The sequence below is a fragment of the Cloeon dipterum genome, chromosome 3, assembly GCF_949628265.1.
Source record: "Cloeon dipterum chromosome 3, ieCloDipt1.1, whole genome shotgun sequence".
Taxonomy (NCBI): domain Eukaryota; kingdom Metazoa; phylum Arthropoda; class Insecta; order Ephemeroptera; family Baetidae; genus Cloeon; species Cloeon dipterum.
In genome coordinates, this window is record NC_088788.1 from 10031862 (window position 1) to 10043871 (window position 12010).

The following is a 12010-nucleotide window of genomic DNA, read 5'->3' on the forward strand; positions in this document are numbered from 1 at the left end:
ACGTTTAAATTCAATCCGCCAATAGAATGTGGGCGCTGAACGCTTACCACGCCCCCTCAACATGCTGATTATCTTGTTTTCATTTTCATTAAAGCAGTGAACCTTGTCAACGAAATCCGATTTAAAAATCATTCTCTCTCACTAAATCAATTTATTCAACATTATAAATTCTTGATATTCTCACCATTAAGGTCTGTAATTTTAATTATTATTGTAATATCACGAAATACAGCTGAAGTATGTTATATTTTGTAACTACAGAATTCGCTGAGCCCAAAAGACGGTTGTTCGTGTTGATTCAGAATGGAATCTCAGTGGCCCTCTGAATTTCCAGTTGAGCTGCGGCACTTGATAGCCACAAACAGAGCCGCTGAGGAAGTGTTAGCGGACCGACATGCCCTCATCGAGGCGGACAAAAGCCGTCAAAACATGCGAGTTGCAGCTCGCTCTATTGAGCAAAGTGCGGGTGGCCCTGATGAGCGAATAACGCTGCTGACCGGCGCTGTGATGTTCAAACTGCCCAAGAAAGATGTGCAGAGCATTCTCAAGAGGGGTAATTTAGATGTTGTGAAATATTTTCAGAGGTTGTAGCATTATGTTTGAACAGATTTGCTGGAGTTGGACATCGAGAGCAACCGTATCCGAAGCGAATTGAAAGAAAAGGTCAATCTATTGCAAGAGCTAGAGCTGAAAGACCCGCTCAAGGGCTTCGACTTGAAGCCTCTGTCCAAGGTCGAAATGGCTGCGGTTGGGCAGGTCTTGGGGAGATCATCCAGGGATTAAAAAGTGATTCAACAAAGTAAGTGCGAATTATCTTTCTTTATTTTTTCAAAATGTCTTGGAATACACGTAACATTAATTAAATCATGAAAGCGCCAATCACGTCAGTTAAAAATCGATCACTTCTTGTTGATTATCTCAGCTTTGAGTCGGTTGACAAGGGCCCTTCGCATCTGCAACGCTTCCTCGGATTCGGTTTGATGCGTTATCTCATGCTCCTCGGTCACTATTTCCACCTTTTTCTTCTCAGCCGCCTCTTGCGGACGTGTCTTGCCCTTGGCCAGCAGCAGTTTATCCCTCTGCTGGCACAGGTACTCCTTCCTCCGCTTGATCTCCTCTTCTGTGAGGGCTTCTGGTTTTTTAGGAGCCTCCGTCTTCCTCTCTAATAGGTCCAAATCTTAAATTACCCCCTCTCATGGACGGAATTTTTGTTTCTTACCTTTCTTAGAGGTTGTTGGTGCTTCCACTTTGCGCGTGTCCTCAGCCAGGCTCAGTCTGTTTAACTTCTTGTTCATCCTCTCCAAAATCTGCGCCTCTTCCATCGAGCGTCTGTTGCATTTTTTAATTTTTATTTGCAGAATTCGATTTTCGACTCACCGCAGCACATGTTTGAGGAGCCTATCCTCTCCGTTTCCGGTGAGAAGCGTTCCGTCCTCGCTGTAGTCAAGCGGCAGTGGTGCTCCACTCTGACTCCTGATGGCGCTCAGCGCCTGCAGTTGCAGCTCAAGGTTGTGCAGGCCCATCAGGTGGCTGAAGGCCGCAAAATCCGAAGCAGCCCAGATTTGCTCCAAAAGGGCGCCCTAATTTTAAATTAATTAATTTTAAGAAAATTATTAAAGAAGAATATTGGTTGAAAAATATTATGGCTTTTGTTGTAGGTTATTGGCTGACCTCAAGAATTCAAAATAATTCCTTTGCAAACCCGGTTTTTTAGTGAAATAAGAAAAATTGGACAAGCGTGCTTAAATATCTTCTAAAACTGAAACAAATTATTAATTTGCTTTGGACACTTCGGAGTAGGGAGGTTAGGGGTATCAAGAGGTTTTACACGCGACTTTCTCTTTGTAGACAGGAGGATTTTCAATGCGTTTTGCTTTTAAAAAACCTTCAAGATTTGATTTAAAATATTAAAATTCAATTCAATTGGGATAAATATGAAATAGTTTCGTTTCATTGGACAAGTTCACTGACCTATTTTATTACTTCAAAGCCCAATTTCTGACAAATTTTTTATTTAAATTAAGAATCAATTTAATAATTAAATTCCCCTATGCCCATAAATTTATGGATTTTAAATTTTTATGTTTCAAAACTTCAAAAATTCAACGAATTTATTTTACTTATTATTGATTTCAATTTTATTCAGAAACTTACTGGTTGAAATCTGGCCGCGGTATTTGTGTTTTGGTTGCTGACCGCATCCTGAAATTGCACCGGCGTAATTTGCAACTCTTCCACGAATCCGCCCAGCAGTGAATCAACCTGCCAATATCACAATAAAATTCTCACTATCAATAAAAAACACATCCGGCAGGCGTCATTCTCTCTCTCACCAGAGTTCTGTACTCGACGTGCACCTGTCGATGGTCCTGAGTGTCGTGCTCGCCATCAGGATCGAATACTGCCATAGATTTTAATTAAAAACCCAGAAAAATAATTTTAATCACGTACTGGCGCAGTGCTTCTCGATGAAAGCTGCGATTGGCTTGTTCCACACGGGTCCGCTGAGGAACTGAATCAGGGAGTCGATGACCCAGGAGTTGCCATCGGAAGGGTCGTCCTTTCCACTGCTCATTTTGCCAGCAGACTGACCGACGACTGCTCGGCCGAGTTGTGTGGCGGTGCGTTGCCATGACGACCAGGCCGGCCAGTGACTAACAAGCAATGCAGCGCGCTAAACTTCCACATGAGTCACTCATGAAAGCTCTCCAATCGTTACAATTAATTAGAAAAAAAAGAATGGTTCACACGCATGTTTCAGAGTAATGACCTCAATTATAAAAACATCATTGTTTCAGACTAAAAAATTAACGGATAATTTTATTGAAATCATTTTGTATAAAAAGAGATTGTAGATAGTCACGCCGGAGTTGCGATTTTCACGTTCAATCTACATAAATCAGCGAGGAGTTTACATTTCGCTAGCCTTTTTTGTGTTACTGTTTAAGAAAGGGATGCCAGCAGTTTATATGACTGCGAACAGAGCACAAATCACCTTTCTTATGGCTGCGTGTGAGAGGAAATAATGTGCTTCATGCCCTCTCAGGTTTAAAAGGCGATCTGATATTATTGGCCCGGGAGGCGGAAGGCACAATATTTGTTCAACAAGAAAGCTTTCAATTCAAATTAGTTTTGGCCGAGCTTAGTGCGGGCGGGCGGTTGTTTTGCTTTTTTCAGTCAATCAATCATGATCGATCAAAATTAATAACTTCGATAATTTCGCTCGTGCCATAATAAAGTGAATAATTGTTCCGCAATCAAAGTCTGACAGCGCTTTCTGTTCTGTCAAAAGGGCACAAACTGACCATGTCTTGGACTAAACCAAAACGTTAGAATGACTGAATTCTCTGTTGCCACACTAAAAACAATAACACCTTATGCCGTCAAACAGGGTGGCATAACTCATTGTCAGCTCTGATAGGTATTGCGGCTATTGAGCAGAATGTCTTATTATAAATAATTTTTTATAAATTCTGGACAACTTTTCTCGCGATGTGCAACAACAAATGATCATTATCCAGGATTCTATAAATACCACGTATTTTCAAATCACTCCCAAACATAGAAAAAGAAAAGAATTTTCTTTTACAAATGGAATTCGCGTTCAAAAAAGCCGGTCTGATTGAGCTCTACGGCTTGAGATATTTTAATTCGTCACTTCACTGATAAATTTCCAATAAATCTAAATAATTGAAAACTCGCACTCACAAGGAATGCTAATTTATAAGATAAACTTTTTAATACCACATTCACGTGCTTAATATTGATTTCAAATTGATCTTTATTATGTGGTCTGCAGGGCAGCACTGCCCTAGACATTGCAGTTAAAAAAACAACAACTTCCACAGTAACATATTCGTCAAAAATAAAATCAAATTTAGGGCACAGTGTCAAGCCAGCTTTGAAACCAGTCAGGCAAGAAGTTGCAATTGTTGCCTGGCGGCAGTTTCCTGGCTGAGTAGCTCGATTCACCGGGGTACCAAACAAACTCAAAAACGTCACTTTCTGTCGCGTCTTTCATCACGTGTTTGACAAAGCTCAGGAAGTCTCTCAAAAACACCACACACCTGGGAGCGCTCCATCCCTGAAAATCAAATTAAGTTTAATATGACAATGAGTGAACTGCGTGCTAAGAATTCGCTTACCTTTGCCATTTTAGGGATGTTTGCCACTGCCATTTGCTCCAAACGCTTCACCATTCCCTCGTCGTTTCTGTATCCGACCACGATCGAGTCGATTTTCGCCAGCATGCTTTGCGTCCACCACTTAATCAGCTTGTGCCTGGTAAATTATTTTTTATTGAGTTACAAAATAGAACCAGAATAAATTAGTCATTTGATTAAAAAGTAAAAAATGGCCTAGGAGAAATATAATCACCTGCAAAACGAGTAGTTGTTGGCATTCTGGTGGCAGGTTTTCAGCTCAATTAGTTTCGCCTGGTAAAGGTCCTGCAGGTCTTCCTTTTTGGTCAGACCGTCAATTTCGGCGGCGTAAATGAGAGTGTTCGGTCCGAGCATGGACTGGTACACAATGTTGAGCTCCTCGTACTGGGACATGGGCTGCGTTGCGTCTGGTGGCTTCCCAGGCTCGTCTGTGAAACGTTAGAAATTATATTTCAAGCACTTGACATTTCAATTACTTAAATTTATCTTTAACTTACTGTAGCTACAGTTAATATGGAATTATATTGGTAAAATAATTAAACAATTACTGTACAAAAATGATTAGCAGTATTTAAATTTAATTCTACCTTCATGATTCAATACAAGCTGAAGGCTTAAACTGAAAAATATGCCTTTTATTAATTAAAAAAATTGTGTAATTTTATTTTTGTTATAATTAAAGTAAAATTAAGGAACAAACCTGAAACCATGTAGTGCTCAAACTTGTGCCCCCACTTGGTAAACTTGGCCATGTCGGGGTTCTCTGCCTGCGCCTGTCTGTCCTTTCTGTTTTCCTCCGTGAAAAATTGGCACAAATACGTTGTCCCCTTGGCTTTTATCGCACAGACCCTGAGACTGTCTTTATTCTGGTACGGCACGCACATGAGCTGGTACAAGATCCCGCGGTAGCAGACGAAATCTGCGTCAGGGCTGAAATTTCCAAGTTGCTTTTAAATTTTAAAAAAAGGACAAAAAGTATCATTTACTTGAAGCCAAATAGATAAATATAATTTAATTATTTTTATCATGCGCAAGCCGTAAGTGTTTAAATGTAAAGAATGTTACGCATTTTTGCTGCGATTTCCTGCTTCAGTACATTCTTTGAACATAAAATTATTTCTTTGATAGGCTTACACCAAAAAATAATTTAGCCAACTGCTATATGTACTGATTTTATATTAGCCCACGAAGAGAAATTATTTTAATTGCAGGATTTGAGTCTAAAATTGAGGCAGATATGCTTTAAAATCAGAATTATTAACCAACGATGCTGTATAATGGCGGCCTCAAAGTGGAATGATACTGGGCAACAATTGAAAATTATTTAAATTGTTGGATGCCTTCAACAATTGACCGATAAACAATTTGTTCAACAATTTGCAATAATAAAAAAGACGTTCCTACAGTAAAAATTCAAATTTTGCCAATTTTCTCCAAAATTTACAGTGATCGAACATATTTTCTTGGCATATGTATTCCGATTCCTCTCGTCGAGTTCTGTTCAACGGTGTATGCCACTTATTGGGGAAACTCTTGGTTTTGAAATTAAATAGGATTTCAAGTAAGGAGACAGCCAGTACCATTTGAAAAGCACGGTAACTTTCCAGCCAATTTTCTCAAAAAATTACAGCGCTCCTTAGGTCAATTTAGGCTTTAACTGGATCCTAAGGTATGAATTTATGCATTGGCAACAAGCATTTTCCAGGCTTTTCCAGTATCATTCCTCTTTAACCGTGAATTAAACCTCAAATAACTAAAACGATAATTTGGAGCACATGTCATGAACTGTGAAACTGATCCAATAAGATATTTGGAGCAATTTTTTACCCAAACATTTTTGTATCAGAATGAAAATTAAAAATTGAATTTCCTATATTTAAAATGATAATGGCTAGTGGTATTTTAATTTTTTATAAAAATTGGTTTGTCCGTCATATTTTTTACCTTTTAGGCTTGCCTTCAGAGTCTTTAGAATTTTCAACCACCCATTTGAGAATGGAATCGATGGACTCCTTCATCTCAATTTGCGGCTTGTAAACGTCCTCCTCGTGTTTTTGATTGAGATCAAAGCTGACTTGCTTCATATTCCTTGGCAGGTACAGGTACTTGGCGTACTGCTCGTCCTTGCAGTAATTTCCGTGCCGATCCTTGTTGTACCACCCCGCGATCTGCTTCACCTTGAATAGATCATCCACGTCGCTCAGGTCGTACAGGTCGTCGTCCTCCAGCTCCATCGTGTACTTCGTCTTGGAATCCATTTCTCTGTCTTAAATAATTAAAAACTTTCGAAGAGTGCGCCTTCAAGAAGCAAGCTTTCACGTTTTCGCTTTGTTTTTGTGATTCCCCCTCTTCTTTCAAATTCCCTCTCATTGATTCAATGCATGCGCATGTTTACCAACAAAAGCCAATCAGCTGATTTGTTTATATACATAACGCTGGTGGCTGGTGACTGAATCTGCGTGAATTTCATGTAATTTTTACTCTTTAGATCCATCACGGACACTTTTTAACTTCTTAATTTGTATCAGCAGGTGACGCTCGAGGGTTTAAATCAAAAAATGTCCGGAGAATTCCGCCTTTGGGGCGGAGACGCAGAGTTCAACTCGCGCAACAAGAGCGTGTTCGACCAGCTAAGTTCGCTGTCCCCGCGGTCGGCAGCGGCGGCGCCAGCCGTGTCGCTGAGCGACCTGTCGAGGGCGTCGCCGCGGCGCCGCTCGAAGGAGAAGGAGACAACGCGACAGCTGCGCGGCCAGGAGAGTCTGTTCAAGCGTCCGGAGCTTCCGCCGCCGCGGCACCAACCGCGACAGCCGCCGGATCACCACAAGAATCCGCACAGGTGGACGCACTACACCCTCGGCGACGTCAGTCGCGACGACATGTCCGACCGGACAAACACCAGCACTGCCCTCTCTTTCCTCGACGAGCTGCGCAAGCGGCGTGAACGCGACGGAGAGGACATGGAGGTGGACGGCCAGCCGCCGCAGCCTGTCCTGTTTAAAAAGCCCGTTAGGAGTGCTAGGGACAGGAAGAAGAGTCCAGAGCCTAGTAAGAGTGGAGAAGGGCCCGTCTTCCAAGGCACCAAAAGGGTCATGCCCGAATATGTTGTCGGACAGAAGAGAAGGGGTGTGGGCCGTGAGGCGAAGGAATCGCGGAAAGGAGACAAACCAATGCACTCGGACAGTAAAAAACTTAAACTGCTCCACTTGTTGAAAGATGACGATGATGATGATCAGGACAATGCAACTGTTGATAGTGACTAAGTAAAGTTTAGTAATTACTACTATTGTAAGATAATTAAAAATAATGTATAAAAAAGATTTTTCTCTGTTTGTTTTGTATTTTAAGACGTGGCTATAGGTTTAGAAATATCATTAATCATGTAAGTGGAACATCTTGATCTTGATCATATGACTTTTCCTACTTTGAAATCTCAAATTTTCTCTTTAATACAAATCCATTAAAATATTTTTTCAACATCTGGACACAAATTGGTCAGCTCAATTAATTGAGAGAATTTAAAGAGCTTTTTACGCTATAGATATGCGCGGAAAATGCAGTAAATAATTTCTTCGCGTCACAAAAACATTATTGTAAACAACTAAACATAAAATAGAGCTGAAAAGATGATAAAAGCAGTAATCCAAACTAAAAAAAACGAATTTATTATAATTCATTCTGGTCTACTGTACTATTAAGTTGGTAACACTGGTAGAGTAGAGTGTACATAAACAAGAATGGCGACCGCTTCAGCGCTGGAGCAATTCGTGAACAGTGTCCGAAGTCACTCCGCAAGTGGTAAAAAATCCATCCTTCCTCTTGCATATACGTTAATTCGAGTTAAAAATGCAAACTTTCCTTTTCCCGCTGATAAAACGCCTTTTTCGGACATGCAGTTCTAAGAAATTAACGCTCTAAATCAAAAGTGCCGACACATTGTCGTCATTGTTTTTCTTCCTGGGCTTATTTTCCAATTTAAATAAATTAACAAATTTTTCCCAACCAACAGGGAGCTTCAGAGACTTGGCTGAGCTGCTGCCCAAATGCAGCGAGGTGCTGACCAGAAACAGCCAACATCTGGACAACGTGCTTGAGACGCTGAACGTAAATCAACACTCGCTCGGAATCCTCGCCGTCCTGGTTGCAAAATTTTCCTCGAATCCTCAGCCAGAGCAGGCAGACAGTCTGTTCTCTCAGTTCCAAGACTTCATTAATGATTTCAACGTCAGCCAAGTCCGCAATGCCATCGACATCTGTTAGTTTTGTATTTTTCTTGAAAAATACGATTGATAAAAATAACTTTTTTGTTATTTTTCAGTCGCCGAGCTGTGTCACCTGTTCACCAAGTGGATGGTGGAGCGAAAGACCGTCATGAAAGGCATTGATGTGCTGCGGAGAGCAATTCACCGCATCCAAACCAACGAGGCACAGCTGACCTCCGTGCACGCTGACCTCTGCCAACTCTGCCTGCTTTCCAAATGCCTCAAACCTGCCATCCAGGTTAACACAACAACTACATTTTAAGAAGGGGCATGATTATAATATTTTACTGTTAAAATTGTCTCATTCTTTGGGGAGAAGTTTGAAATAATTCGCTCAACATAATGTGGTATTGCTTTCAAAGGGGATATATTTTCAGTCTTTTACATTTTTATATTAGAAAATGATAAATAATTATTATTTCAGGTGCTGGACGTGGACATCACAAGTATTCTCCCCGAATATGAAGCGCCAGTGCAAGCGCACCAATTCGAGTCAGAACACTTTTTGCGTTATTTCTACTACGGTGGCATGATCTACACAGCCGTGAAGCAATATGACAGGGCGCTCTACTTTTACGAGGTGGCGCTGACCACGCCAGCCTTTGCCGTCTCTCACGTCATGCTCGAAGCCTACAAAAAGTTTATCCTGGTGTCCCTCATCCTTCAAGGAAAGGTAAAAAATTCGCATGTGTGACTGAAGTGTCCTCCAAATTTTCAACAGCATTATTAATTTTAGCCTTAAAAATTTAGAAATAAATTAATCATTTTTCAGCTAAAAATATAAATCTAAAAGAAATTTATAGTTGTACATCTTGTAGTTTACTTTAAAAAATTCAATTCGCTCCTTAATTTAAGGTTTCAGAAAATTACGATTTAATTATTTTATCTCCATTAATTTCCTCAGCTGAATCCATTGCCTAAGTACACATCACAGGCTATGATGCGGTTCATCAAGCCTCTGAGCCAAACCTACTTGGACATTGCCACCGCGTACAGCACGAACTCAATCACTGATGTCCAAGCAGCTGTCAACAAGCACAGAGAAGTTCTTGAAAGGTACCGCATTAACAACTGTCAAATTTATTTTCTGTTTTTCGGTTTCTATTTGATAACTTCCCCTATTTGTGTCTCTTACACATTGTCTTTAAAATTGAAAAGTAGAAACTTAATTAAAAAAAAACGTTGCAGGGATAACAACCTCGGCTTGGCGAAGCAGGTGGTTGCGTCGCTGACCAAGAAGAACATCCAGAGGTTAACCAAAACGTTCATCACGCTGTCGCTGTCTGACGTGGCCAGCAGGGTGCAGCTGGCTGGACCAGCGGAGGCCGAGAGCCTCATTCTGAACATGATCGAAGATGGCGAGATCTTTGCCACGATCAACCAGAGGGACGGCATGGTCGTGTTCAACGAGGACCCTGAGATGTACAACAGCCCTGAAATGCTGCACAGACTGAGACACGAGGTGACATTATTTTATTTTTCCTTTTATATTAAATTAATTGACTTAATTTTTGTTTTTGGCATGTCTATCCCATCTGATCACCGCAATAATAATTCAATCTTTGTTTCAGATGACTGTTTGCATGGAACTAGACAGGAAGGTGCAAAGTATGGAAGAGGAGATCACCACCAACCCACAGTTCGTGAAGAAAGCGGGTGTTGGTGCTGAGGAAGAAATAGCTCCACCAGCCGGAACACAGACTCCCAAGGCTGCAGGCATCGCCAACACGTACAGTGTTTGAGCTACAATCGCTTATACAAATAATTTGTAAAAAAATCTGAATTACTATGTAATGTCTGACCGAATTAAAACTCACAGAAGGAAGGCTAATTTTCAATGAATTAGGTCGTCGTAACATGTGGAAATTTAGGCAAAAAAGAAAATAAACAATAACGACTATAACAAAAAATACAGAAATATTTTTAGTTCTTAAATTAACCTGACACTAAATAATTTGACAAGCAATCAAGTGATCCCTGGACACTTTTGTATTACATCCACTCAGTGTAACAGTTAAAATTAAAATTGTCGCACAAATAGTTCATTAATTTGAAGTAGGGTTGCACCCGGATTTTATCGCTACTGGTTTTCACCAATTTCTTGCACAAGAAATGAATTTATTCCACATTTTTTTGAAAATCTAAAATTTGTGGTCCGAGTGAACAAAATTTCTTCTACTGTGCGGATTTTTTCTTTTAAAATGCCATTGCTGCCTCAAATTCTCTCCAACAATTTTTCAAGTCAAGTTCATGAGCTAATAATTAGAAAATTAATGAAAACTGAGGTGCAGACATTGCCTGCAAAAACTGGTTAAAATTAAAAATCTCTTTTTACCACTGCTCTGCGTTTTTTTAATGGGTTTTTCTGCAACTCTGATTTAAAGTGAATAATGAATACTCTAGATGGGTCAATAAATTGGCAGGAAAATTTAGGAATAACGCGAGGCTACTAAGAAGATATTAAGAAATATTCAGAAAGAAGAGTAATAATACAGGTAATTTTCACCGTGGCCGAAACAAAGGCGTTGCACTTAACACCTGAATTTTTATTGATAAATTCCACATCGCGTACAAATGTTTACTTCTTGTAGCCACAGCTGCGTCTGCGACCACGGGCACGCTCGAATTTCCTACCCTTGGAGCGCACATAGGGCTTAGTGTGGCTGTGTGGCACACCAGGAGCAGGTCCAAAGTGCTTGACAGCCTCACGTGCATTACGACGTCCTAAAATTGAACGAACCTCGAATCTCATTCATCAATTATTAAATTTAAAACGAACCTTGCAAAAGTACTGTGTTGTTTCCAGTGGGGGCACGAAGGGCCAGCTGGTCAAAGGTCAGAATTTCGCCTCCAGCTTTCAAAATGCGGGCACGAGCTCTGTCGGTGACGCGCAGGGCGCAGATCTACCGGCGAACACACGTTTTACGAAACTACCACGGAATTTAATTCAAATCAAACTCACTGTGAGCTTGGGGATGTCGAAGATCCTCTGGTCGTCGGTGACGGTGCCGACAATGACGGCAATCCTGCCCTCGCGGCCGGGCTTCTTCATGTACCGCACAATCCTGGCCACCGACATTGGTGGTCTGTTGATCTTGGACATAAACAAACGCTTCAGCACGACTTTGTCGAACTTGGAGCCAGTCCTACGGGCCAAGAACCTGTAGAGCTGAAAGGAAATAACACGACAGGTTAGAGAATGCGATTATTTCGGCATTGTTTTGCTACAAAAATAAATCCACGCTGGGTGCCATACCTTGACAAGAAGCCGCAAGTACACGTCTTGCGACCTCGGCTCTGTCCTGACGACCTTTCGGTCCCACTTGTGGTTGATGTCAATACCCTAAAATAAAGATCAAACATCCTAGTTTTAATTTTAATTCACGAGAAACAATAATATTAAGGATTAAATAGGATGATAGAAGATAAAAATATAGTTTCAGAAAATCGTGCTTACCATCGCAAGGCCTAGTTAATGAGGGGAGCTGGTAACACAGCACGCAGAGTTCGGCGATTGGACCAAGTGTACCAACTGAATAAAATTTTACCCAGGTGCTATCAGGATTAGTTTTTGCCGATAATTGTGAA

General features: G+C 40.8%; 6 protein-coding genes across 7 annotated transcripts in view; 3 read left to right on the plus strand and 3 right to left on the minus strand.

Annotated features, from left to right (window-relative positions):
• The first annotated feature begins 58 nt into the window (after positions 1–58).
• LOC135939604 (p53 and DNA damage-regulated protein 1-like) lies at positions 59–6832 on the plus strand. Of its 2 annotated transcripts, none has more exons than XM_065484074.1 (4): positions 59–191; positions 262–553; positions 608–799; positions 6692–6832. In XM_065484074.1, the coding sequence occupies exons 2-3, from the start codon at positions 304–306 to the stop codon at positions 781–783; spliced, it is 426 nt and encodes a 141-aa protein (XP_065340146.1). In that variant the 5' UTR covers positions 59–191; positions 262–303; the 3' UTR covers positions 784–799; positions 6692–6832. The 2 variants fall into 2 exon arrangements, with proteins under 2 accessions (XP_065340146.1, XP_065340145.1); XM_065484073.1 differs by lacking the exon at positions 6692–6832 and adding an exon at positions 1359–1500.
• LOC135939602 (cilia- and flagella-associated protein 36) lies at positions 801–2638 on the minus strand. The gene is made up of 6 exons (XM_065484070.1): positions 2452–2638; positions 2334–2401; positions 2155–2262; positions 1378–1580; positions 1220–1329; positions 801–1162 (listed from the first exon to the last, which is right to left on the minus strand). The coding sequence occupies exons 1-6, from the start codon at positions 2573–2575 to the stop codon at positions 900–902; spliced, it is 876 nt and encodes a 291-aa protein (XP_065340142.1). The 5' UTR covers positions 2576–2638; the 3' UTR covers positions 801–899.
• On the minus strand, positions 3753–6535 carry LOC135939601 (decapping nuclease DXO homolog). Its single transcript, XM_065484069.1, has 5 exons — positions 6108–6535; positions 4864–5093; positions 4378–4591; positions 4146–4281; positions 3753–4084 (listed from the first exon to the last, which is right to left on the minus strand). Exons 1-5 carry the CDS (start codon positions 6419–6421, stop codon positions 3878–3880), a joined length of 1101 nt encoding a protein of 366 aa, XP_065340141.1. The 5' UTR covers positions 6422–6535; the 3' UTR covers positions 3753–3877.
• LOC135939603 (U5 small nuclear ribonucleoprotein TSSC4) lies at positions 6722–7480 on the plus strand. Its single transcript, XM_065484072.1, has one exon. The coding sequence runs from the start codon at positions 6722–6724 to the stop codon at positions 7421–7423; it is 702 nt and encodes a 233-aa protein (XP_065340144.1). The 3' UTR covers positions 7424–7480.
• Positions 7481–7862: 382 nt separating this feature from the next.
• Positions 7863–10247, plus strand: CSN3 (COP9 signalosome subunit 3). Its single transcript, XM_065486562.1, has 7 exons — positions 7863–7958; positions 8170–8415; positions 8479–8660; positions 8847–9095; positions 9327–9478; positions 9611–9884; positions 9994–10247. The coding sequence occupies exons 1-7, from the start codon at positions 7898–7900 to the stop codon at positions 10162–10164; spliced, it is 1335 nt and encodes a 444-aa protein (XP_065342634.1). The 5' UTR covers positions 7863–7897; the 3' UTR covers positions 10165–10247.
• Positions 10248–10921: 674 nt separating this feature from the next.
• Positions 10922–12010, minus strand: part of RpL18 (ribosomal protein L18) — a 112745-nt gene continuing 111656 nt past the window's right edge. The window contains exons 2-6 of the mRNA XM_065486563.1: positions 11880–11890; positions 11679–11765; positions 11385–11591; positions 11202–11325; positions 10922–11146 (exon numbers count right to left, since the gene is read on the minus strand). Coding sequence (XP_065342635.1) covers positions 11001–11146; positions 11202–11325; positions 11385–11591; positions 11679–11765; positions 11880–11882 — 567 coding nt within the window. The 5' untranslated portion in view covers positions 11883–11890 and the 3' untranslated portion in view covers positions 10922–11000. The remainder of the gene's footprint in view (positions 11147–11201; positions 11326–11384; positions 11592–11678; positions 11766–11879; positions 11891–12010) is intronic.

Coding starts and splice junctions, on each gene's coding strand:
- LOC135939604 (XM_065484074.1), top strand. CDS start 304: ATGGAATCTCAGTGGCCCTCTGAATTTCCAGTTGAGCTGCGGCACTTG. Junction 554..607: donor GCAGAGCATTCTCAAGAGGG/GTAATTTAGATG, acceptor ATGTTTGAACAG/ATTTGCTGGAGTTGGACATC.
- CSN3 (XM_065486562.1), top strand. CDS start 7,898: ATGGCGACCGCTTCAGCGCTGGAGCAATTCGTGAACAGTGTCCGAAGT. Junction 9,096..9,326: donor CCCTCATCCTTCAAGGAAAG/GTAAAAAATTCG, acceptor TAATTTCCTCAG/CTGAATCCATTGCCTAAGTA. Junction 9,885..9,993: donor TGCACAGACTGAGACACGAG/GTGACATTATTT, acceptor TCTTTGTTTCAG/ATGACTGTTTGCATGGAACT.
- LOC135939603 (XM_065484072.1), top strand. CDS start 6,722: ATGTCCGGAGAATTCCGCCTTTGGGGCGGAGACGCAGAGTTCAACTCG.
- LOC135939602 (XM_065484070.1), bottom strand. CDS start 2,575: ATGAGCAGTGGAAAGGACGACCCTTCCGATGGCAACTCCTGGGTCATC. Junction 2,402..2,451: donor CATCGAGAAGCACTGCGCCA/GTACGTGATTAA, acceptor AATCTATGGCAG/TATTCGATCCTGATGGCGAG. Junction 2,263..2,333: donor ACGTCGAGTACAGAACTCTG/GTGAGAGAGAGA, acceptor TGATATTGGCAG/GTTGATTCACTGCTGGGCGG.
- LOC135939601 (XM_065484069.1), bottom strand. CDS start 6,421: ATGGATTCCAAGACGAAGTACACGATGGAGCTGGAGGACGACGACCTG. Junction 5,094..6,107: donor TCTGAAGGCAAGCCTAAAAG/GTAAAAAATATG, acceptor TGGAAATTTCAG/CCCTGACGCAGATTTCGTCT. Junction 4,592..4,863: donor TGAGCACTACATGGTTTCAG/GTTTGTTCCTTA, acceptor AACGTTTCACAG/ACGAGCCTGGGAAGCCACCA.